Source organism: Natator depressus, chromosome 11 (assembly GCF_965152275.1).
Source record: "Natator depressus isolate rNatDep1 chromosome 11, rNatDep2.hap1, whole genome shotgun sequence".
Lineage (NCBI taxonomy): Eukaryota > Metazoa > Chordata > Testudines > Cheloniidae > Natator > Natator depressus.
The window spans coordinates 10,193,825-10,220,928 of record NC_134244.1 but is presented as its reverse complement, the minus strand read 5'-3'; the positions used below and the strand labels follow the sequence as shown (position 1 = coordinate 10,220,928).

At 42.4% G+C, this 27,104-nt stretch overlaps 1 protein-coding gene across 3 annotated transcripts in view; it reads left to right on the top strand.

The window, feature by feature from the left end:
* Positions 1 to 25,267, top strand: part of HSPBAP1 (HSPB1 associated protein 1) — a 57,174-nt gene extending 31,907 nt beyond the window's left edge. The window contains exons 3-7 of one of the 3 annotated variants that reach the window (XM_074966780.1): positions 2,649 to 2,785; positions 7,923 to 8,094; positions 19,582 to 19,665; positions 24,182 to 24,292; positions 24,480 to 25,267. In XM_074966780.1, coding sequence (XP_074822881.1) covers positions 2,649 to 2,785; positions 7,923 to 8,094; positions 19,582 to 19,665; positions 24,182 to 24,292; positions 24,480 to 25,034 — 1,059 coding nt within the window. In that variant the 3' untranslated portion in view covers positions 25,035 to 25,267. The remainder of the gene's footprint in view (positions 1 to 2,648; positions 2,786 to 7,922; positions 8,095 to 19,581; positions 19,666 to 24,181; positions 24,293 to 24,479) is intronic. The other 2 variants (XM_074966778.1, XM_074966779.1) reach the window with 2 other exon arrangements.
* The last annotated feature ends 1,837 nt before the right edge of the window (positions 25,268 to 27,104 follow it).

Below are 27,104 nucleotides of genomic sequence, written 5' to 3'. Positions count from 1 at the left end.
AGACGCGGCAGGTAAACAAACCGGTCCGGTGCGCCAGGGGTTTTCCCTGAACAAGCGGCGGACCGGCTTTGAGAACCACTTCTCTACATGACTGCCTCGAATTTTGGCCCTGTATATTCCTGCCCCGATGGACCCTTAGTTTATGGCACAAGATTGGGAGAATTACATAAAATAACCACATGCAGATCATCTACCTAAACTGCTATTTCAGTGGGTCAATAAGAAATTTTCTTGAGGGAAGCAACTGCCATTCCACCCACACAAGTACATACTTAGGACTTTAAGAATCTTATCTACTTATCATATGCTGATTGTACTGGCATGGAAGTGAAAGCCTGCAGTCCACTACAGACTGGCAGAAATTGCCAAGCACTACTGCACTTTTGTGCCACCCAAAAGTATTATTTGTAGTAATTCTCCCCTGTTCTCCTATGAATTTGATGTTAACACCTTTTTCATTTAGATTTTATTTAGATTTACCTAAGGTGACTTGAAGGGGAAAAGAAAGCTAACTACATTGTTATTTATAGTGATTAATAGGGCCATTTAGAAGTTGTTTGAAATTTAGATTGCACTGTTTATCATTTACAGTTGTGTGGGTTAAGGTAATGATTCCATTATTCTAATCTATGAGCAGTATCTAGCATCTTACATTTTTTTGTTCAGTTGATATTTTATTACAGCATTTGAGATATAAATCAGCAGCAAGATATATGCATGAAGTTTAAATAGAAATGAGACCTTTTAAAGTGATATACAGATACAGATTAACTTCATTATAAGCAGAAAATGAAATAAATGTAATTCACACGTAATGTGCCATCTGTTCTGGTTGGAACACCTCTTTGAGTGCATTTCTTCTTTCTGTAGCTTTTTTATTGTAAAAAAGAAGCCCATTGTGCCAAGATTTCAGTAATCCTACCAATTTCTTTTCAGCTCATTGTTTAAAAACTATTTTACCCACAATCGCTTCAAGTATTTACTATGGCTGCAGCATTTTCAAAGAGTTCTTTTAAATCGAATATTGATTGTATGCACTATCTTTCCATTTAAATTGTAAAAAAATACAAAAACTATTTAGGTGTGAGATTAAAGTGTAGAGATATTACGCTTAACTTTATCACTGAAATAATTATACTGGATTTTAAATTTTACGTCTGTGGAAAGCTCTATGAGCAATTTTTCCTTTTTGATTTCGACAAATGTTTATTAGGCTATTGTATTTTTTTAATTATATTTTTAAAATCAGGATGTCTCTAACAGTACCTCATTTGTTTTGAAAGATTCCAGAATATGGATTCATGGCAGTAATAATAATTATCTAGCTATATTGCTTTTCATCTATAGATCTCAAAGTACTTTACAAAGGAGGTATCATTATCCCCATTTTACAGATGGGGAAACTGCAGCTCAGACTTGCTCAATGCCATCCAACAGGCCAGTGGCAGAACTAGGAATAGAACTCAGATCATCTAAGTCTCAGTTTAGGACTCTATCCATTAGACAATATTGCCTGCCTCAGGTTAAATATTTTCTAATAGACAAATCCCCTGCCCAGCAGCTAGCCAGACTATTTAGGGTGTGCTCTGGTCTGGGGGTGTAGATGGGAATCCCTTACCCCAAACTAGGGAGAACCATTCAAGGGAAAACCACCCAAGCTCATGCATTATGGGTCACTACCACGCTATGTATCCTCATATGCCTTTTGCACCAAAGAAAGGAGGATGGGAGGATCCAAACGCTGGTGGATTCCTCTGCCGCCCTCCTCCATAACAGTTATGCTTTTGTCCTTCCCCATCTCCCTTTACAGCAGAACTGCATCGAGTTAGCTGTCCAGGATGCTTCCCCGGCTGCAAAGGCAGGAGCAGGACTATTATACAAAACCCCATTATACAAAAGGAGGAGAAATTTTCAGACATCGAGGACAGAGGATACAAAAACTTTAGCCACTCAAGTGGAGAAAGAGGAAGGGCTGAATGTTTTGGAAATTGTGGTGGTAGTGACAAGACGTGTAAGAAGAAAGAGAGAGGAGTCAGAGGTGCCACACAGATCATGGAACGGGTTGAAAAAACAGTGAAGATTTTATGAAAATGTTGTTTGTTTCTTTTGTTGAAATTTTAGATTGACATTTTTCAACCAGGAATTCATTCCTCTACCATCGGCTCAGGAGACAGGAGGATGATGAGGGTTTAGGAAGAAAAATAAGAAACTCAGCTTATTGTTGGAGAGACCTTTAGATATAGGGACAGGGCAGGAATGGAGAGGTAGATTTCAGAATCTTCTGCATAGACAATCAGGGCACAGGAGGTCATCCAAGGATAAGATTTAGAGGGAGAAGAGGAGCAGGCCATGGATGGGATCCCTTGTGGGATCCCTATATGGAGGGGAATATAGGAGGAACAGAAAAAGATGAAAAGGAAAGTGATCAGAGAGGTAATGAGAAGAGAAACATAAGAGGACAGGGTGACAGAAGTTGAAGAATGATAAGATGTCTTCGCTCACATGAAGTGAGCTGTAGCTCACGAAAGCTTATGCTCAAATAAATTGGTTAGTCTCTAAGGTGCCACAAGTACTCCTTTTCTTTTTGCGAATACAGACTAACACGGCTGTTACTCTGAAACCTATCAATAACTTTGTCTCTGCAACAGGATATAATGTGGTCTGATTTTGGTTTCCCTGGAAGAAATGGAAAGGAGAGCACGTTGTGGATTGGCTCAGCAGGAGCAAACACTCCTTGTCATTTGGATTCCTATGGCTGCAATTTAGTACTACAGATACAAGGAAGGTAACCATAAATATTTATGTTTGTGCAGAATTTACAGAGGGAACTTTTACTATAAACCAGCCTTTGGGTATTTTAATTGTTAACTCTTCAAACATTTTAATTTTCTGAAGCCTTCAGTGATCCAGCACAGCTGAGTGTGTTTTTCTTTTGGAAGTGATGAAAGGCTTGAGGGTTTGGTGCATAATTTACATTTTGACAGGTTTCAGAGTAGCAGCCGTGTTAGTCTGTATCCGCAAAAAGAAAAGGAGTACTTGTGGCACCTTAAAAGGTGCCACAAGTACTCCTTTTCAATTTACATTTTGTTATGTTTGAGGAAGGAGAGTCTTTGTTTACCTATATTTTTTTAACTGTCATTATAATTTACAGAGGGAATTTACAGAATTTACAGAGGGAACTTTTACTATAAACCAGCCTTGTACTGGGCCTATTTTATATATCTAAAATAAATAAATATTTTAAAACATCAATAGTTATGAGTTGAGCAGGATGGGGTTAAGAGGCTAGGAAGGTTTGGTTGGTTTTTTTGTGGTTTGCAATAAAAAAATATGGAAATAAACTAATCTAGGCCAGTGGTTCTAAACCAGGGATGCAGAGGTCTTCCAAGGAGTACATCAACTCATCAAGATATGTGCTTAGTTTTAGAACAGGCTACATAAAAAGTCAGTACAAACTAGCAAAGTCAGTACAAACTAAAATTTCATAGAAACAGTGACTTGTTTATACTACTCTATATACTGTACCCTGAAATATAAATACAATATTTATATTCCAATTGATTTTATAATTGTATGATAAAACTGGGAAGGTAAGCAATTTTTCAGTAATAGTATGCAGTGACACTTGTATTTTTATGTCTGATTTTGTAAGCAAGTAGTTTTTAAGTAAGATGAAACTTGAGGTATGCAAGACAAATCACTCTTGAAAGGGGTACAGTAATCTGGAAAGGTTGAGAGCCACTGCTCTAGGCTAAAGCCTCTAATCACCTGTTAGAATTGATTCAAAAGGGAACCATTAGGACAGTAGCAGCCAGCTCTGAGGAAAGTTAAAAGGGACACTTCAAGGCTTGAAATTCAAATGTGCGGCCTGTCTTTTTGTTGTCCATTCTTCCTGTTTGCAAATCCCATGCAATTCTTCTTTCCCTTAAGTATTTGCTTTAGTTTCCTTTTAAAAAAAAAAAAAAATCTATTAAACCCAACCCCAGTTAGCAACTGTCCAAGAACAAAGCAGTTTGTATATACTTGTGTCAGACATTCCAGTGTACAGTGGGGGTGGGCAGAATAGCTTGCCAGTGGGGTTTTAATGTGATTAATTAAATCACTGTGTTTTGGGAAGGATAGTCTTGTGACTAAGGCATAAGACTGAGTCAGAAGTTCTGGCCCTGCATTGCTGCAAGGCTTTTATCTCAGTGGTCCTGCATCTTTCAAACAGCATTAGTTATACTTAGCTCACAGGTGTGTTTTCATGGATATTTGTAAAGAGATTTGAGATCCTCATATGGGAGGCACAAGAGGCCCAATTCAAACAATACTATTCACCATAGTGCTTATTACCATGAGCAGTCCCACTGACTTCAGAGATACTATGTGCTGTCCTAACCAGGTACAGTAGTACATGTTTGGGGGATCTACTGCATGACAGAATTGCCCCCCAGCTGTCCTTATAGTTTATACACTTTGGAGTTCCAGACTCCAGCGTGGAATGTTGGACAGAATTCTGGGTCTGCTCTGCAGCTTTGTCTGCCTTCCCAAAATTACTTCCTCTCTCTGGGAAAGCGAATTCCCTGGTTCTGTTTGCTTGCTCCTCCCTGTGACAGAATATGCATAAAACCTTCAAGCAGACTGGAAACAAAATCCTTTTCCTTCTCAGAACAAGAAGAACATAAAGCTTTTCAAAGAGGCTGCATGTTAAGACAATTTGTGGATCCCTTGCCTCTTTAGAGCAGAGACACAGTAAAGCCTTTTTAACTGGCTGGCAAACAACAACAACCAACAAAACAGGCTTACACTGAAGTCAGTGGTGCTGCCTCCCCAGTACAGCCACTGAGCTACCCCTAGCCCTTTGCTGCTAACACGCATTTCCTCTTATGTGTTTCAGACTGGCTTCTTGAGAGGCTAACAGGCTATACTGCTGTATTGTGGTCCTGCTCATATAACCGTTGCCTTCCTGCATAGAACCCAGGCCTGGAGCCCCATGGCTTTCTAAACTAGTCACTCTCCTGTCCCTTCCCAGGGCGTTGTGGTTGTGCAAAATATTACTGTAATTGAGTTTTAGGAAATAGGTAAACTATTTAAACTGAAAATTCTCTCTGGTGCCAGCTGCTTAGCAGTAGCTTTTATTATCTGTACCAAGAAATGTCAGCAACCTGTGGTACTCCCATCTGTGCTGATCTCTCTGGTTCTGGCTACTTTTCTGTTCCCATCTCTTCTGGTTTTGTGCCACTTGGCTTTCTTCATGTCTCATGTTCAGATCTGTGACTTAGAACTGACAACCAGATTCACTAGGCAAGTATGTAAGAGCTAAGTGGCATGAAAATAGGAGAGGAACAAGAAGTGGGGAAGCAGCCAGAATCTGGAAGTGAGAGGAGCAGCGCAGATTGTTTTAACCTTGCTTCAAAGTGCTGCCTTCTGTTTTTCCAGTCCATGGTGTCCGTAAATGTGCGGGTCACTGCTGTATTGATTAGATGGCTACTCTTAAAACATTTCATAAATTCACCATTTGGGCTATTACTTTAATTACTCCTACTCCGGTTATTTCCATCATATAATGTATTCTCCTTATAAATTGTTATTTATAGGCCTGTTTACTTTGCCTCATGTATTAGCCATTCAGCAATATGGATAAATATATGCAGAAATTACCTGGTAAGAAGATTTATTTATATTATACATAAACTGATGCTCCAAGGTCTGGCAAACGCAACATTTTTTTCAGTGCAGCATGTGCAATTTAAATAGATTGTAAACTCTTTGGGATATGGTCCATCTCTCCCGTTTGTTCTGCACAGCATGGTGCATGCTGATGGAGTACCTGCACCACGGGTCACAGCTAGGAATTAAGTGTGGGACTTTACACTCTAAAGCATAGTCCTCTGCTACTAGAGTTAAGATCCCATTAAGTGGGAGCAGTAGTAGGCTCTTATCACTATGTGGACTAGCTACGATAGACATCATGACCCTTACCCGGTGTGTTATGCTGACAATACTGAGGCACTGGGGTTTTTTTAGGCCGATGGGGAGCTCTCTTCCTTCGGCGTAGCGTGTCTTCACCAGACGCACTGCAGTCGCTCAGCTGTATTGGCTGCGCTATACGTATAGACATATCCTAATCCAAAGTTGCACCAGACCCTGTCATAATCAGAGATGCAAAACCTGCAGAAGTATCTCCACTGCTACAATGATCAACACCCTCCCACAACACACCTTTCAAAGTCCATGGATCCTACAAATGCCTATCACAACATGCGGTGTCTCTCATCCAGTGCACTAAATGCCCCAAAAACAACCATGTGAGTGAAACTCTCTACACTCTCAGATGAACTTAGACAGGAAAATGACAAAAAATAAAAATACTTTATCACCTGTAGGTGAACACTTTTCACAAAGAGATTCTTCAAAGAAAACCAACACACTTTCAAAAGACAAGTCTGGGAGCTTAAATTCATAACTCTACTGGATACTACAAATCATGGACTGAACAGAGACACTGGATTTATGGTTTATTATAACAATCTGTAACCCACTAACCCCCCCCCCTTTTTTTTTTGACCTATGACTGCAAAGGTGTTAACGGGCCACTCCATCTTGAATGGTCTCTACCTTGAATGGTCCCTTTAGATTAGAATATGTACTTACTACCGATGCTAAACAATCTGTTCCACCTTATCTTTCCCACACCTGAAGAAGAGCTCTGTAACTTAAAAGCTTGTCTCTTACCGATAAACGTTGATCCAATAAAAGATATTACCTCTCCCACCTTGTCTTGCTAATCACATATGTATCTAACTTAAGTCTTTATACCATACTCCTAACTATGGTAGATGAGCACCAAGTTGTTATGGATTAGTAAATTAAATAACAGTTAACTTTGTGATTAACAGGTGAATATAAGAAATGTAGACAACAACATGTAGTAGAATATCAAAATTGTACTCCTATTACTATCAACATCACATACGTACAGTGCCCTCTACTTATAGCAAGCGGGGATATTGCAGACAGTCAGTTAGTGAATCAAAATATATTTACCTAATGAAAATTTAATCTTCATCCGTGAGATCATGGTTCATAGGACAAACGTCAGGTGTTGTGAACACTTTGAGACCTAATTCTGTAAGAATCTACACTACAATGTTACTCCTGCCGATGTAAGTTGCCCGCTACACTGACTTAATTCCACCTCCTCAAGAGGTGTAGCACTTAGGTTGATGTAGTTAGGTTGGTGCGGTGTCAGGGTAGACACTTTTCAGAGTGGCAGCCGTGTTAGTCTGTTTCAGCAAAAACAATGAGGAGGACTTGTGGCACCTTAGAGAGTAACAAATTTATTTGGCCATTAGCTTTCGTGGGCTAAAACCCACTTCATCGGATGCATGTAGACACTGTGTTGCTTCCTTCAGACTGTCCCAGCTGACAGCCGGAGCCCTGCCGCCCAGGGCTCTGGCTGTCTGTACCCCACGCAGACAGTTAAATCGGTGCAAGCGCTCCTGGCTAGGATGTGCACCGCCAACAGAAGAAGTTAGTGTGACCATGCAAAACCAAATTACTACAGTGGTTGTCTGTCGACATAACTTAAGTCAACTTAATTTTGTAGGGTAGCGTTGCCCTGAGCATCCATAGGCTGTTCAGGTGCTCTGCAGAAGGAAGGCAAAACCAAATGGAAGAGCTACAGACTTTTTATTTTATTCCCCTTGCAAAACTAATTGCTGAGAAGCTGCAAATCTTCCTTTTTAGTTAAAAATCTGCAGAATTTTTTTAAACCATTTTTAGTAGAATCAGCCTGTAAGAACGGCATGTGTTCTCCCTGTGTAGGAGACGCAAACAGGCGGCAGATTTATGTTTTATTGACAACCTTGTGATTGCCTTCAGTCATCCATCATAACAGGCATTTACTGAATCAGCTTTTATCTTCTCTCTTCTTTCAGGAAAAGATGGCACCTTTTCCCACCTGGCAACACCACTTTCCTTTATCCCACTAGGATCCCTTATGAGGAATCCAGCATATTCAGCAAAGTCAACGTTGTCAACCCTGATCTGAAACACTATCCTCAGTTCAGGAAAGCCCAGGCCCATGTGGTTACACTCAATCCAGGACAGGTACCACCCACACTTAGACTTTACGTTATTTTACACAAGCTAGGAAAAGACGACAGATCAGCTTTCCCCTTCCCCTCCACCAGTATACTTGAGATTTAATACAATTATCTGGCTACAGTAACTTGCTTTGCTCACTGTTATTGTTTTGCCTGACTTTTAAATGAGAACTGCCAACACTTTGAGGACTAGCTCAAAAGGCTGCCTAGTTTTATAGAAGTCCTTGCAAGTACTTACATATCCTCTTCTTAAAAAGGTAGTTTTGCAACTTTCGAGAGCAGTGCTCTAGCCTGTCTACTCCGAAACCTGGATGTTGTGTGAAGTGTACTTGATTAATGAGTAGGCAGAGCTAACAAAGAAACGTGTTTGTGATGATGGTGAAGAATAACCTTCACCATGGAAACGTTTGCCCAACTTCTTGCTTTAATAGTGGAATATTTATAATGATAATGTTTGCATCTATAGTGCACTTCACTGAAAGATTGTGTAGCGTTTTACAAGGGTGTCTGAGCATTAGTAACCCTATTTTAGTGATGAGGGAACCAATGGACTGAGAAATCAGTCTTTGAAAATCAAGCTATAAGTGAGTTGCACAGCATCACACATAGGGTTGCCAACTTTCTAATCGCACAAAACTGAACACCCTAGCCTCTTCCCTTCCCTGAGGCCACACCCAATCCCGCCCCTTCCCCTAGACCCTGTCTGCCGCTCACTACATTCCCCCTCCCTCGGTGGTTCACTCTCCCCCCCTCACACACTTTCATTGGGCTGGGGCAGGGAGTTGGGGTGCGGAAGGGGGTGAGGGCTCTAACTGGGGGGTGCAGGCTCCAGGGTGGGGCCAGAAATGAGGGTTTCAGGGTGCGGGAGGGGGCTCCGGGCAGGGGCAGGGGGTTGGGATGTAGCAGGGGGCTCCAGGCTGGAGGTGGGCCAGAGGGGTTCAGTGTGTGGGAGGGGGCTCTGGGGTGGGGTGGAGATGAGGGGTTTGGGATGCAGGAGGGGGCTCCAGGTTGTGGGGGGCTGGGGGTTGGGTTTACCTCGGGTGGCTCCCGGTCAGTAGCCCATCGGGGTTAAGGCAGGCTTCCTGCCTGCCCTGACTCCGCGCTGCGCCCCGGAAGCTGCCAGCAGGTCTGCCTCCTAGGCAGAAGCGCGGCAGGTGGCTCTACGCACTGCTCTTGCCCACGGGCACCACCACTGCAGCTCCCATTGGCCCTCAGGGTGGAAGCAGCTTGCGGAGCCCCATGCCCTCCCCTCCACCCCACCTAGGAGCTGGACCAGCTGGCTGCTTCCGGGGCACAGCGTGGAGCCAGGAGAGGTAGGGGCTAGCCTGCCTTAGCTCCACAGCACCTCCAACCAGACTTTTAATGGCCCGGTCGGCGGTGCTGACCGGAGCCGCCAGCGTTCCTTCTCGAGAATCCACCACGAACCTTGGTAAATTGTTCCAATGGTTAATTACTCTCACCGTTAAAAAATGTATGCCTTATTTCCAGTCTGCATTTGTCTAGCTTCAACTTCCAGCCATTTACTGCATTAGTTACCCATTTTCTTACATTTAGCAATGCACATTCTTGTAAAGTGCTCCTGAAAATAGAAAGCGTAGAACTTTTCAAAGTAATTTTGTGTGCAGAGCCTATTAATGGTTTACACTATGTTGACTGTTAACAGTGCCAAAAACTACATGAATGGTTTTGCCATTTGCCCTCCTTACGGCAATAGTGGGGGGGGGGGGGAAGGGTCTTGATACTAAATTATTAATTTTTGCTTAATATCAGTAAAACTGTGTTTATTTAGCATAGCATTATCTACAGTGCCAGGCACTGCTATTGCAATTTATAACCTCTGTCTGAATGATTCAGTTTGATAATGACTCTATAATATGATTTTAATTAGCTTAAACTAATTACAAATTAATCTTTGTCAAGAATGAAGGTCTTAGGTCAGCTCAGTAGTACGCCGTGCCATGAAGAGATATGTTCGCGCACACACACACAGAGAACAGATAGTGACTTGGGGTAGTGAGGAAGTGTCTCCATCCATTCCACAGCAGACTCTTAGAGCAGTCTCATCCAATATTTCTCAGCCACAAGGATGGTGTTACTGGCTTGGGACCTTTATTGTTTGAGAGAGAAGGAAGGAATAACCTAAAAGGATGCCATTATTAATGATGGAGAAGATTCCTAAATAATAAAGACTTTGATATCCACTCAGTCTCCCTCTTTCAGCTGGGAATTAATACAATTACTTTAGGATTTGCAATCAGATTTATTTTGTGGTAATTTATAGTAATCTCCACTCCTTGGAGAGTGAACAAAATGTTTTGGATTACATACTGTAACAATACAGGATTGAAAAATAAAGACAAAGGTGTTCTTGGGTATTCAGGAAAGCAACTGCATGTAGGCTGAGTGCAGCTTTGAATATCAAATAAAATTAATGTGTCTAATGCCACCTTCTGGCCAATATGTTTAATTTCATCAGTTTGCTATAAGCAATTTTCTATGCTCATTTGCAAAGTTTAATGCAATATCCCCTCATTAGTACATTGGGCCCTTATATATTCGTACAATGTGCTTTGATTATAACTTTTGTGCTCTTTAATCTCTTATCACTGGAAGAATAGGATTCTATTCCCAATTTAACTAGCTGTATAAAGACTGCATTAGTTTTAAAAAAGACTTCAGTTTAAACATGACTTGTGGCTGTGGGCTAAATTTCTAATAAAGCCCCAATTCAACCTCCAATTTTGTATCCACAATATATTTTGGATGCACATGATAACACTGAGACATCTAACTCTTTGGAGGACCATCCAGGTAGCTGGAGGTCTCAAAGCTAGTGTTTGAACCTGCAAGTGACTGAATTCACAAAATTGCAAGCTCAGACAATTGCATGCAAATTTGAAAAATTTCAGGGGCAAATTGAGAGGCTGTTTTTAAAAATAAAAGGAGTACTTGTGTCACCTTAGAGACTAACCAATTTATTTGAGCATAAGCTTTCGTGAGCTACAACTAACTTCATCGGATGCATTCAGTGGAAAATACAGTGAGGAGATTTATATACACACAACATGAAAAAATGGGTGTTATCATACACACTGTAAGGACAGTGATCACTTAAGATGAGCTATTACCAGCAGGAGAGCGAGGGCGGCGGGGGGGGGGAGGGGGAGAAAACCTTTTGTAGTGATAATCAAGGTGGGCCATTTCCAGCAGTTAATAAGAACGTCTGAGGAACAGTGGGGGGGGGGGGGGGGCAGGGAATAAACATGGGGAAATAGTTTTACTTTGTGTAATGACCCATCCACTCCCAGTCTCTATTCAAGCCTAAGTTTGCAAATTAATTCCAATTCAGCAGTCTCTCGTTGGAGTCTGTTTTTGAAGTCTTTTTGTTGTAATATTGCAATTTTTAGGTCTGTAATCGAGTGACCAGAGAGATTGAAGTGTTCTCCAATTGGTTTATGAATGTTATAATTCTTGACATCTGATTTGGGTCCATTTATTCTTTTACGTAGAGATTGTCCAGTTTGACCAATGTACATGGCAGAGGGGCATTGCTGGCACATGATGGCATATATCACATTGGTAGATGTGCAGGTGAACGAGCCTCTGATAGTGTGGCTAATGTGATTAGGCCCTATGATGGTGTCCCCTGAATAGATATGTGGACACAATTGGCAACGGGCTTTGTTGCAAGGATAGGTTCCTGGGTTAGTGGTTCTGTTGTGTGGTTGCCGGTGAGTATTTGCTTCAGGTTGGGGGGCTGTCTGTGAGCAAGGACTGGCCTGTCTCCCAAGATTTGTGAGAGTGATGGGTCATCCTTCAGGATAGGTTGTAGATCCTTGATGATGCGTTGGAGAGGTTTTAGTTGGGGGCTGAAGGTGACGGCTAGTGGCGTTCTGTTATTTTCTTTGTTGGGCCTGTCCTGTAGTAGGTGACTTTTGGGTACTGGAAACCTACTGACGGCTATTCCTACCTACATGCCTCCAGCTTTCACCCAGACCACACCATACGATCCATTGTCTACAGCCAAGCTCTGCGATACAACCGCATTTGCTCCAACCCCTCAGACAGAGACAAACACCTACAAGATCTCTATCAAGCATTCTTACAACTACAATACCCGCCTGCGGAAGTGAAGAAACAGATTGACAGAGCCAGAAGAGTACCCAGAAGTCACCTACTACAGTCCATGACTGGGGTTCCTGGGCACTACAACACAAACAACAAAATAATATCCCAAACAACACCGTGACTTCAGGTGGGGCCAGGTCGTGAACTCCTTACTTTGTTCTTACCCAGCCCTTATGCAGGCAAAACTCCCATGGATTTCAGTGAGGGTTTTACCTGAGTAACCAGCTTTTTAAACCGATTTAGCACTTCAGGAATTGGCCCCAAGTAATAAGAAGTAAAAGCAGATAAATTCTTGATAAACAAAGATCCTGTCTCTACATAAATACCTTTGAAAATAAAGAGCAGGTCAGGAATACAGGAAACATAATATATTCAAGCTCTTGTTAAAAGTCAGTAAAATGTCCAAGCTCAGAGAGTATATTAAAATATTTTAAGGGATTTTGCTGTAAGGGAGAGTTTGAATGATTTTAACTAAAGAAGAATCCAGAAGTGTCAGAGGTGGGGTTTGATTAACATGGATAAAACCACTCTTTTGGGAGAGCGATGTATGTGGCTGCAGATCAGCCTCTCACAGTGCCCTATGGAGTGGGCTCTTGCTGACACCGTGGAGCATCTGCTTGGTTCAGTTAAACAACAGAACAAGCCTATCTGGTACAGAAAAGTTGGACGAGGTGGAGAAACTGGTAGTGGATTTGTCATTATCGATGATGAGCTGCTGGAATAGGTTGCCTCAAAAAAAAATTTCACCTCGATCAGCAAAATATGTGAAAAATCCCTGACTGAATCACCCGCCACCTTCCCCATGAAAAAAAATCCATCAGCTATACTCCTCCCTGTACCCACCAAAAAGGAAATCCACGAACTACATACTCTTCCCTCCCATTCCATCAATCCTTCCATCCCCTGGCCTAGTACCTCTTGACCCACCATGCTATCCCCTCCCCAGTATTTTACTGAGGCTGCTCAAGATGGCTCCCCTACCTAGTAGCTGTTGCCTACTGCTGCAGATGTGATAGCAACCCAGTTCTCCTGCAGTGTGAGAGAAGTGGAGACAAGCCAAGCTGTTGTGAAGGGGGGGAGAGGAGAACTTTGTGGTGCACCGCCCTACCAGGGTACATTTACATTGCAATAAAAAACCAGGACACCAAGTCTCAGAACCCAGGTCAAATTGACTTGGGCTTGTAGGGCTAAAAATAGCATTGTAGACATCTGAGAACCACACTCCCCCCACAAGGTTTCAGAGCCCGGGCTCCAGTCCAAGCCATTTTTAGCTTTGCAGCCTGAGCTCCGCAAGCCCAAGTCAGCTGTCCTGGGCCAGCCGTGGTTGTGCCGTTGGTCTTTTTATTACAGTGTAGACGTACTCTTAAAGAGGCTCTGTTGAAGGATGCAAGAATGGGATAGCTCTGTCAGCATCTGCCACAGTTGCAGCAATAGTGGGTCCGCTCAGAGGGAAGACCCTTGTAACAAGCTGAGCTGGCCTTGGAATTTTAAACGTCCGTTGCAGACATTTTTTACCACCTTTCCCACCCAAGTTCTTCTGTGCATCACTTTCTAAAGCGATTACCCAATATCTCTTTGTGACAAGCATTGATTACTTGCATATACATACTTCACTCCTCAGGAAGCTCAACTTTTTCTTTAAAAAGCAAGAATATGAGCACCTTACATATGCATTGGAAGTTTCAGTAGACGTTCCAACCCGTTATGTGGCTCTGGATATACAAATCCTCTGCATCATTCCATTTACTCTATAGATGTTATCTCTGTATCTGTGGTCTTACGTTTTGCCCTTTCATTTTATCTTTTTCAGGAGATTTGTACAAATGCCTTAGTCTGCTTTTATCTGCGATGAGCTATATCTGCCATCCACTAGCCAAAATATTAAAATTATCTGAGTTGCTTCTATCTGATTGTTTTAGTTTTGTATCTTTCTTTTCCAACCCCTGCAACCAAGCGCTGTGAGTGAAAAGCATGCCAACAGAGAATTCTTTCTCAGCTTGAAATTATTCTGTCTGTGCTTTGCTTTTTGACTTAACCTTTCACCAACATCCATAGATTTTTACGCTAAACATTTACCCCATTCCTTCAATTTCACTGTGGTTTACCAGCATGTTTCCCATTGATTTTCAGATGTTGTTAAATATGTATGTTCCACTTTGAAGGAGCACAAACATATGGAACTCTGTTTTGTTTCATTTGGAGATCTGATGAAGTTTTTGCTTTCCTTTCTGTAAAACTAGGCATATGAAGATCCTTACCTCTCCATTTCTCTCTCTGATCTGAAATATTTCCCGTGTTCAGCCGGTTTTGTTCCCTTAGGGGCTGTTCACAATTTATGTAACTCATTAGGGCAGATGGTGCCCAACTTTATGACACAGGAGAGCAATCTAAACCTAAGCACAACCTTGCATGGGCCAAACAGAGACAACATATTTTAATGAAATTTAAAGTCACCTGTATTGATTTATATTTTAAATCCTTCTTGTTTCATATGTGTTTAGATAGAAACAGGCTATTTACATCATTTTAGTTTACACAAGTGTGTAAACATGATGACAAAATGCTAATGAATCAGTTGTTAGTCTGTTGTGTTGAAGCAGGCCACAGGCCTTATGAAGTGCTCTGGTGACCATGTGTGGCCCGCGGGCTGTAGGTTGGGCACCCCTGCATTAAGGGATGGATGGGTCCTTAATTTTGTGTGTTTTGTTTCAGTGTTAAAGTGTTACAAGGGATGAATGGGTCTTGAAAATCACCAAAAAATGGGTTACATAATTTATGGACAGCCCCATACAGGTTATTTTTTGCACACAGCTGTCTGTGATCATTTTTTTGCTGTGTCTTGCAACTTCTCTAAAGATTTGCCTATTCACCTTTAATAACTTCACATTTCTTGCTAGCATAAATTCTGATTTTAATGATCATATGCTTACTAAACGCAGCTGTTCTTCCTGCTTCTTATTTGTTTCCTAGTTATCCTCTTGGAGTCAAAGCTTTGTAGATGCTCCATAAATTCTGTAAGGAAACAGTACTGGCTCCAGATATATACATCTTTTACAATTATTACATTTGATGTCATGGCAAGTGAAATCCCCTCTTCTGCGCCTGCAACCAGAGACCAGCCACACCGAAAAGCCAGACTGCCTTCAGAATCTTTCGTTCCTGACATCCAAGTCATTTCTCCAAACAGCACCTTGTATTTAAGCATTTCTGCTCTTACCAATTTATGTTATCTTGCTTTTGCTTCCTTGTCATCACCCTTTCCCTGGTACTCAGGAGACCCGGGTTCTAGTCCTAGCTCTGCCACTGATTTGTTACATGATGTTGAACAAGTCACTTCTCCCTGTGCCTCAGTTTCCTCATCTGTAAAATGGGGATAATGATACTGACCTCCTTTGTAAAGCACTTAGAGATCTATGTGAGAAGTGCTATAGATATTCTTTCCCATCCTCTTCCTCCACATCATATTCCATTCAACCAGTTTCCTCCTCTTCCATTTTCCTGGAAGCCTGTTGCACTAGAACTGTAAGCAATATTTCCCATACATCACAATGGCCTGAAGGGACCATTGTAATCATCTAGTCCAGAGGAGGGCAAACTGCGGCCCGCGGGACTGTCCTGCCCGGCCCCTGAGCTCCTGGACCAGGAGGCCCTTCCCTTGCTGTTCCCCCCTCCCCCGCAGCCTCAGCTCACTGCATCGCCGGCGCAATGCTCTGGGCGGCGGGGCTGCAAGCTCCTGGGCAGCGCAGCGTCAGAGCCCGGCCTGACCCGGTGCTCTGTGCTGCACGGCGCGGCTGCCTGTCCTGGTACAGCCACACCGCCAGCCACCGGTGCTCCAGGCAGCATGGTAAGGGGGCAGGGAGTAGCGGGGGTTGGATAGAGGGCAGGGGAATGCGGGGGGAGGTCAGGGGCTGGGGGTGTGGATAGGGGTTGGGGCAGTCAGAGGGCAGGGAATAGAGGGGTTGAATGGAGATGGGTCCCGGAGGGGCAGTCAGGAATGAAAGGAGGGGTTGGATGGGGTGGCGGGGGCAGTCAGGAAGGAGAGGGGAGGTTAAATGGGGCAGAAGGTCTGGGGGCGGTCAGGGGACAGAAGGCAGTGGGGAGTGGATGGGACAGGTGTTGCCAGGGGGCCATTAGGGGGTGAGAAGCAGGGGGATGTCGGATAGGGGGCGGGGGCCAAACCATGCCTGGCTGTTTGGGGAGGCGCACACCGGCCCGCCATACAATTTCAGAAACCTGATGCGGCCCTCAGGCCAAGAAGTTTGCCCGCCCCTCATCTAGTCTGACCACCTGGATAACACTGGCCATAGTACTTCCCCAAAATAATTCCTAGAGTAGATCTTTTGGAAAAACATCCAATCTTGATTTTAAAACTGCCCGTGATGGAGAATCACCACAACCCTCGGTAAATTGTTCCAGTGATTAATTATTCACCGTTAAAAATGTATGCCTTATTTTTAGTCTGAATTTGCCTGGCTTCAACTTCCAGCATATGACTCAGTTGAGATCCAATTATTATTTGTTCCACACATATGTATGTACGGACTGTAATCAAGTCATCCCTTAACCTTCTCTTTGTTAGGCTAAATAGATTGAGCTCCTTGAGCCTGTCACAATAAGGCATGTTTTCTAATCCTTTAATCGTTCTCGTAACTTTCCGCTGAACCCTCTCCAATTTATCAACATCCTTCTTGAATGGCGGACACCAGAACTGGACACAGTATCCTAGCAGCCATCATGTCGGTACCAAATAGAGAGGTAAAATAACCTCTCTACTCCTACTCTAGATTCCTATTCAAAACATCCAATGATAGCGTTAGCCCTTTTGGGCACAGCAGCACACTGGGACCTCATGTTAGGCTGATTATCCACCATGACTCCCAAATCTTTTTCAGTCACTGCTTCCCAGGACAGAGTCCCCCATCCTGTAAGTATGGCCAGTGTTCTTTGTCTGGCTGTATACATTTAGCCATATTAGAACACACCATTGTTTGCTTGCTGTCAGCGTTCCAAGCGATCCAGACAGCTCTGTATTTGTGGCCTCTCCCCTTCATTATTTACCACTCCCCCAATTTTTGTGTCATCTGCAACTTTATCATTGATGATGAGGAAGAAAACATAAAATCATTAATAAAAACATTAAATAGCATATGCCAAGAACTGATTCCTTTGGGACCCTACTAGAAACACCTGCTTCATTGATGATTCTCCGTTTACAATTACATTTGAGACCTATCCATTAGCCAGCTTTAAATCCATTTCATGTGTGCCATGTTAATTTTATATTGGTCTAGTTATTTTAATCAAATCCCAAGTGCGATCCCAAGTCAAATGCCGTACAGAAGTCTAAGAATATTATATCCTTCCCTCTTCTTTCTACTCCCCCTTCCTGTCACCAGCTAATATATCAGAACTTTCAAAATGAAATCCTGGTCAATAGGAGTTTTACTGTAGATGTCAGTGGTGCCAGGATTTCACCCTGGACCTTAGGGCCTGCTTCTCATTTATTCTGATGCCATTCACACTGCTCTGGCAGTGTAAAGGAAGCATACATTACACTCCTGAGTGATGGTGTGAAGTGGCCTTAGTGTAAATGAGTATCGGTGCTTAGAGTTTTGCTATTGACTGGTAGATCAAGTTCAAACTCTAAAACTGGGTACTATATTCATAGATTCTGAGACCAGAGTGGACCATTATCATCTAGTCTGACCTGTATAACACAGGCCATAGAACTTGTCTGAATTAACACCATTGTGATCAATCTTTAGCAAGTGGAGGAATCTGTAACGTCTTTGGACTTCTGCACCACATCTACATTTTAACATTTGGTTTGTTTAATGGCACGTATGCATTGTGCTCACAGCTGCATGATTCGGTTTGTTCTTGCTCAGAACATCCACTTACTCTGGTCTGTAAGCTGCATGAGATTAAGGTTACTTTCTGAATATTCTTGACGCTCAAACATGTACAGCCTTTCGCTTGTTTTAAATGGAAACTTGTGAGCCATATTTCAGCTCATCATCCAAAATTAATCAGGCTCACAAACCCTGATACTACATCCATTTATGCAGGTGCTTAATTGACTTAAATGAGACAACTTGTGTACATAAAGTTAAATGTGTATGTAAGTGTTTGTAGAATGGGGGACTCATTGGTCTTTTTTTCCATATAGTTTTCTAGTCAGCCCAGTACTGTACTATCTGAAAAGGTGGTTATCTTGATGATAGGACATTCTTATAAGTAATTTGTGTCTAGCAAGAAAAAAAACTGTCCACAGTTCAGATAAAAATCATTGCTGCTCTTCCCCTTACTGAAATATATCTTTATACTGTCTCTATAGTCCAACCATTTTCTTACCCATTAAAAAACAGTCTTTTATGCTGTTCTTGATAACCCTATGTTAATCTAGTGTTCTGTAATCTATAAAGCTAGTACTATATCATCAAAACAACGTTAATGTCTTCGTACCATAAAAACCAAGGTTTAAAATGAATTTTATGTCAAAAATATCACACTAATATAGTAATATAGCTCTGATCTAAACTAGATAGTCATGATTTTTTAGGGCATCTTATTTTTTAAATAGTCTACTAAATTTGACAAGTGTAATAAAGGATAGTTATTCACTAGAATTAGAGCTGCACGTTATTAATCACCTAGAAGAACTTTAGAACACTGACTTCCTGGGGAAGCCAGCTTGGCAGTCTTTATAAAGAAACTGGAAAGCCTACTAAACTGGAGAGTCTACAAAGAGTCCTTGCTCAGCAGGGTCTGGTTAGGACTTTCTCTAAAGCCCTGCTAAGCTAGCTGGCAGCTTTTTATGCATCTGGACCTCACTTAACTGAAACAGTTATGGGGTTACAACCCTGTGTCAGATAAGAGGATTTTGGATAAGAGGTAGTACAGGATTGTGTCCGCGGTCATACACAGTAGCTACTGATATTGTGAGACAGTGGAATATGCTGAGCTTGAGGGAGAAATGAAAGTCAGACCCCCTGCATTGTAGACATGGCTAACCTCTTATGTGACCATGGGCAAATCATTTAATCTCTCTGTGCCCATCTACATAAAAGGCATGCTGTTACCTCACAGGTGAAATGTATTTGTGTTTGAACTCTTTGGATGAAAGCTATATTCAAACAACATTTGCTTTCTTTGAATGATTCTGGGTACAGTATGGTGCTTTGCTAATGAGACTTTACCATCATTTTTGCCTTACTGTTTCAAACTGGAAATACTCTTCCAACTTCCTTTTAGATAAGGGAAATATTACTGTTACACTAGAGGTTTAGTGGACCATTTGCTACAGTATTTGAAAAAGGAAGATTTCTGCTGCTATCCTAATGACTGTGTCCTTTCATTTCAGGTCCTGTTTGTTCCCAGACACTGGTGGCACTATGTAGAAAGCATTGACCCCATCACAGTCAGTATAAACTCTTGGATTGAACTGGTACGTTCCTTTTAAGTCATTGCTGTGGGGTTCTTAAGCTACAAAGCATATGCCATATAGTGTAAGCTCACTGGTTTAAAAATAAATAGTTCTGCCCCACATCTGATGACATGATGAGCCACATTAGAGTGGTTTATAATAATAATAATCTAACATTTTTATAGCACCTTTCATCCAGAGGGATCCCAACACACTTTACAGACTTGTGTTTATAGAAGGATCATTTATCACCCATCACTAGAATGCAGCCATGCTGGGCCAATACATTGCACAACTGTTTGTGTTTGCCTGGATGTTTTTAGTAAGGAAAATCGGGAAGCAGAATAACTTCTCTAACTAATACTACAGAGGGGAATTTGACCAGGTCACAGATTTATTACATGCCTATTCTTGAGGAAAGAGCTTTAATCATGCATTCACTGGCCTAGCTCTTCCTCTAAATCCTCTACACTGGACTACAAGGAGCCTTGTAGAGGCTCCCTTAATCTTGCCCCCTGCCTAGCAGCTTCATTCATGGCTTGGCAAGGGAGGAGGCAGGCTCTACCCCTAAACAACATGATCAGTCAGACTTTACATGAATAAGGATTTGAAGGCTCAGAATTTAAGGCCCTGATTCAGCAAAGCACTTGAACTCAAGCATGTCCTTAGATTCACCCTATTCAGCAAAGCAATTAAACACATGCTTACTTTTAACCTGTGACTTCAATGGGAAAAGCATATTTTTATGTCACAGATTAAAATTTAAGCATGTGTTTAATTGCTTTGCTGAATAGGGATGGACTTAAGCATGAGCTTGACTCCTTCCCTGTTCAGTAAAGCATATGCTTAAGTGCTTTGCCAGATCAGGGCCTAAATGACAAACAAAATTAATGGCAAATAATACGACTGCCTGAAATGTTTTAATTCACATCTTCCTGAGAGTGGAGATTGTGCTTGTATTGGATTTTCTGGTTTAGTTAATTTCCCTTTTCTCTAGGCATTGATTTTTACTGTGTTTGTTAACCAATAGATATGTGATCATTCCAGTGATATAGTCTCAATACTCCACAATGTTTTCAAACCCAAATCACGTTATCATGAATACTATCTTAGTATGAAATACTATTAAAGTGTCGAAAGAAACAGGCTTTTACTAGGATAGAAATCTATGAGGTGCTGAAATGATAGGAACAAAGAGTTATATAGGGCTGGCCCCTTTTTTGGGCCATCTTCTGGCACCTTTATGCTGCTCTGGAAGAACAGAGGGGTTCAAACCTGGGTGGATCCTCCTTGGAAAGAATTCTCATTGTAAGGGATATTCAGCTAGAAGAACAAGTGTAGCAGTCCTACGCCAGTCTCCTACACAGTGTCACGTACAGGGGGCAGCTAGGAACACTGCATTCCCTCTGTTCTGGGTCAGCAAGGCAGCCTACAGGCAGCCATTCAAGGCTGTCATACATTTGTGCAGGCCCCGGGGCAGTTCTGATTTGTGCCAGCAACTGGGGATGCCTCTGTCAGTGTCTAGAATTCAGAGTATGCAAAGGTGACTTAAAGCCCCCCCCCCCCACCCAATCCCTTAACTGGGCTCCGCCTCTTGAACTGCACCACTCAGGAGTTGTAGGTCAGAGTCGGGCCCATTGTACTATACCAGGGGTGGCAAGCCTGAGAAGGAGCCGGAATTTACCAATGTACATTGCCAAAGAGCCACAGTAATACGTCAGTAGCCACCCCTCAGCTTCCCTCCCCCCCCAGTGCCTCCCACCGGCCAGCAGCCCACCAATCAGCACCTCCCCCTCCCTCCCTCCCTGCGCCTCCAAATCAGCTGTTTCATGGCATGCAGGAGTCTCTGGGGGGGAAGGTGGGAGGAGTGAGGGCACAGCGGACTCAGGGGAGGGGACAGGAAGGGGTGGAGTGGGGGCAGGGCCTGTGGCAGAACCAGGGGTTGAGCGGTGAGCACCCCCCGGCACACTGGAAAGTTGGCACCTGTAGCTCCAGCCCCAGAGTTGGTGCCTATACAAGGAGCCGCATGTTAACTTCTGAAGGGCCGCATGGGGCTCCGGAGCCACAGGTTGGCCACCCCTGTACTATACAGATAAATACAGAGTGCTAGTGCTAGTTGTTGGACATATTTTTGTTTCCTTTCCCTTACTATTTTCTCATTGTGTTATCCACTGGTACAATAAAACAGAGCCAAATTCTGCAACCTTTACTAGGGAAAGCTCTGACTGAACACAATGGGAGTCCAGTTTGAATAGAGTCTGTTGGATTATCCTAATAAGATATCAAAAATTAAAAGGCCCCACAAACAAAATAAATTACTTTGGTTAATAAGTAAATTGCACAGTAGTTTAACCTTAGAAAGGACTGCATGTAATCATTGTGGCGCAGGTGACAGTTGATTACAGCCTATTACCCCGGCAGATGACAGCAACATTGTTTTTAGATGTGGGCAATCCATCTATGAAAATAATTCATGACACTGGCACTAAAATATAATATTGAGAACGCTTCCTTTACCTATTCAAGCAGTTCTCTCACTTGGAGCTGTAACCAGCCACTTTCACTTTGACAGATGCGTGTCATGCCAGCATCAACCGAGTGATACCATTAATTATTTTGCCAAGACTTTTTAGAATAAGAGTAGAAGTTTAATTTGTTTTCAACATAATGTGACAGATTCAAACCCTGCTTTCTAACGAACTAAGTCACATGATTAATGCAGCCCCAGGATTTAGCATAGTAGGATGACTCCCAAGATCACAATACCTTGAAAAATATTAACCGTTTACATGTGTAGTTTTACAAATTGATTGTTCAGTGCAACAAAAGTAAGTGTACTCACAGGGCTGCAGGCTGGGAACATGCTGCTTTATTTTACTACATCACAACAGAGCCTAGAGGGGAAGGGGGAGTCAATTCCCTCTAACTAGACAAGAAGAAAGGAATGGAGCATGGCTGCTACTCTGAGTAACCCAGTTAACCCTTGATGACAACTTTACTATATGTAGAAATCAGGATGTTGTCATTTTCGCAGGGAGGAGGTTTTTATGAAAGAACGTTAATAAATGTGAACAGATACCCCCTATGACAGCCCCACACACACCAGCAATGGCAGAATTTTTGTCCTAAAACTAGTTTGCAGAAATGAAGATAGATTATTTTTCTGCTTGAATCCCAGGTTCTATTGTGAAACTCCCAAGATGCATTACAGCCTTTAACACCCTCCCCAGCAAGCTATAAGGCTGCACACATCCTAATGTTTCAAACCCCCAACCCAAAATTTGACAGTCCATGGCTGGCTGTCTCATACTTATTTTACATCTTCCTTTTTTTTTCTGCTTTCCCTCTAAGAGCCCAAGTGACTCTTAAATTATCTGTCCATTTCTAGTATACTTAACACTGTGATATCCGAGTGCTAATCAACGCTGCACGCCCTGATCAACCTCCTTACCTTCTAACTACCCCTCCACTGCCGCTAAGCTATTCAGTTAAATAGAAAGTGGAAGACAATGGACTGTCTTTCAAAATTATGTTTCTCTGTTTTAAAATCCCAAATTAGCCCATGTCTAGCTGGCCAAGGGGTGAAGGGAGAATTGAAGGTTTGTACCACGCAAAAATCAATTACAAGAGCCCCATAAAACTCTTAATCTTTTTATACTTTTTCATTTTATTTTTTGGGAATGTCATGTTATTTTGTGTTATCCTGCCTGCCAGGAGAGTGGGAGGGCCTGCGATGTTGTAGAGCGAGACTGCCCTGCACTCACCCCACAGCGGCAGCTCCCGTCTCACAGGGCTGGGCCCAGTTCTCCTTTCTGGCCATTGCAACATCACAGTGCCACTCAGATTTGACCCAGGTGTCCCTCCATCATGATGAGGGAGTGGCTGGGCCAAACCAGAATAGACCTCCCCAGCCCTGGCCCCGTGAGACAGGAGCTGCCACTGTGGGGTGAGTTTTGTTTTATGTCATTTTATACATTCTCTTCAATTTTGTGTTATTTCACATTTGCGAAGCTGTATCAATTACTGATCTTTTTAGTGTAGCCGAAGCCCATCAGCATCCTTCAGTGAAGGAAACATTTGTTTTTCCTTCTGTTACTATCTAAAACTGCAACATGTTAGTGGGCTTCTCTTACTGTCAGATGACAACAAGCTTCCTGATTTTTCATAGGACTTAGTAATGTGCCTTAGTAGCCCCAAGGTATTTGCTATCTCACAGTAATATCCTTTGTGTTTCAAGTGTTTAAAATATGTATCTGTATAATTTTGTAAAATGCTATTGTGGTCCGTCTAGATAAAGCGGCTATCATTAGAAATTCAACAGGATCCATATGCTGTATCATTTATGAGGTACCAGATTTAATTAACAAAATAATCCCTCTTGCAACCTCTTCTTCATGTGAGTAATCCCATGACTTCTTGTGTTAAGAAGGATTTTCAAGTTAAGGCTCTTGGTTTGGTCCTTTCCAAGGTCCTCAGGCTTTCTAAAGGGTGCAAAGTGCCAGATTTTCTCCATTTACCTTTTATTTCCTTGGGATAGGATGCAGATCACAAAGCCCGGGTGGAAGAGGCAGTAACTCGAACACTAGTGTGTGCCATAAAATCTGCTGAAAACCCCAGCCGTGTGGATGCCTGGCTGAATCCCACAGAAGTAAGCATCCTCTTGTTTCCATTAGCAGCGATAGCCTGGAGTTACTGACATTTGTTTTAAACTTACTATGAGTCTTTTCTTCCTGTGTAATAAATTGTTAAGTGCCTTTCATACAGCTAAGAATAAGCATAGCATTGAATAGAAACGTACAGCTTGCTCACTATGTTTTTTTTGTTTGCTTGTTTAGGTCGAGGCAACATCCCATGAAATCAATCTTCAGTACTTAAATGGAGCAATGTCTGCATATTTAGAATATCAAAAGGTAACTGTATCCGAGGACAGAGATCCCAGCACCCATGATACAGAGAAGGAGGCGTCTTCATATAAAAGAAGGAAAATAGAAGTCAACACCAAACCAGAGGACTATAAATCATGGACCCATGAAGCTGGTTTTACAGTGGTTAAAGCAAAAAAGTTGGAGAAAATACCTTTCGGGGTGCATCTTATTCCAGTATTACCACAGTCTCAAGAAGGAAGCTCAGTGGGGGCAGGAGCAGTGGAAAGTGACTCTAGAGACCTTCTCAGCGAAAATGAAGAAGGACATTTTGGAAAATTACGCTGCAGTGGGAAGCAATCAGTAATGAGTAATGACTGCGAAACGCTTGCAGATCAAACCGATGCAGACAGCAATGCAAACTCTTCACAAATGGCCATTTCTACAAATGACTTGTTAGATTGTTTGGTTAATCCACAAGTCATCAATTTGGTGACTGGTCTCTTGTTGGAGAGAGAGAGAGTTTGATATCAGAGTATTTTTTCATTTCTAAAATAAAGAGAAACTAGCAGGCTTGTTCTGGGTTTTTTAACTCACTAGTAACTGAGTACTTTACTATTTTTTAAAATTTGCATATTTTTTAGATACAGACAGGTATGCTTGGGAATGCATGTAAGGCCCCAGACCAGCACTATATTTCAAATGGTTAAATGGCAGAATAAAAATGAATACCCGAAAAAGAATAAATAAATAACATTAGGCAGAGACAACTAATAGAGATAAAACAAAGGGAATGCGTACTCAGCCCCTTTTGGATCCATCTGCATTAGAAATATAAAGTACCCAGCTGCTATACAATTGTCTCCGATTGTGTTACAACATGATTCCAATTTGTAGAGAGTATCTTAAGTGTCCTGTAACCTAATAATTAGTTTAAACCTACAACAGGTATGTGGAACCTCAATTTATATGGGGTTCAAACAAACTCGTGCACAGGCTAATGAGAGAATGAGTCATATAGTAGGCACTGGTGTACTTCTCTGCTTCCTATTCTCTGTCTGTGTCTCATAATAGTCTAGTTTCCTGGGGGCTGCAATACTGAGGTCTAATTCAGTTGTTGGGTTTAGTGTGTGGGTACCGGGTGGCGTTGATGGACTGTGATATACAGGAGGTCAGACTAGACAATCTGATGGTCCCTTATGGCCTTAAATGCTACGACTCTCAATGGAGCCTAGAGACTGATACACACCTGGACAACAGATTCTCAGTACGTGGCAAAAAAAACTACACCTGAGGTGAACGCCAGCACTTGGTCCCAGAGTATCCTGTCACCAAAACAGGCATAATCCTGCAAAAAGCAATAACTCTGGGGAGTTAAGATCCTGTAGCACCGAGTACTTTATGGCCATGGTCAAAACTGGAAAACAACAGAGTAGGATGTAATTAATCCACTTCAGCGTTTCATGGACTGTTGGGGTCGATTCACCAGCACAGACACAGCAATAACTGTACCCGAAGGGAAGTTTCATCCCAGGGGAAAACAGCTGTCCTCTACCAGATCGTAGGGCAGCTTCAATCTCCGAACGAAAGCTGCCTGGGAGATATATTGAATCAGGCGCTACTTCGATACGCTAACCCTATTCTCTCTCCAGCCAGTGCTGGCTAGCTCCACGCCCACACTGGAAGAATGTGTGTGGCTTATTCCTCTGCATCCTTCTCCAGTCCGACATTCCACCACCACGGGATGGAGCCTGGGTTCAAGTTGTGAATCAGGCCCATTCATTGTAACTTCTCCACGTAATGATGTGTGGCATAATTGATGATGAGATGAGTGAAAGGCCAGCTACAGTTGGAAGACCAACACAATCCAAGGGATTGGGGGCTGTGTACAGGAGAGCCACTAAGCAAACTGGATCGTAAAGAGGATGATCTAGTGTAGGTTGTGATAGTTGCTCAGCAGGAAATAACACTTAAGATAGAAATAAGTACACCGGACCCTTGCTAGAACGCAGGATTTGGGATCCCTGCATGGTACTGCGTTAACGCGGGGACCGCCTTAAAATGAATTCCAATGAAAGTAATTAAATTTGGGATCCATGGCCACGACCACATTATATGCAAATTCGTGCTTTATAGACCCGCGTTCTAGCGAGGGTCCGCTGTACTTGGAGATACCTAATCCCAACTCAGAAGTTCTACACCCAACACCATATCCCTTCTCAACAATAAAAAGGTCTATGGTGGGAGAAGAACCTACAGGGAGCAGGAGGTGGTCCTCAGGTCGTTTGGTATACAGCACATGGAAATAGTTTTACAATGAGGATTTAAAGAGAGGCCGGAAAGGAATAGTCCATGAAATGGAGAATGCATGAAAACCAGCTACTCCATATGAAATATGAAAAAATGTCAGTGCTGCAAGTTCTGCAGTCCCCCCTCAGCTCAGACTCTGAACGGCTGTTCGGATCGTAGCAAATTTGAATCCCTCTTCACACAGTGGGCTATTTTAGACTCATTGATTTGTGTTTTCAGCAGGTTTCCAGAGGAGTTGGGAGGAAATCCGTCTTTGTATATCCTGGAAAAAGCATATTTTATTTTCTC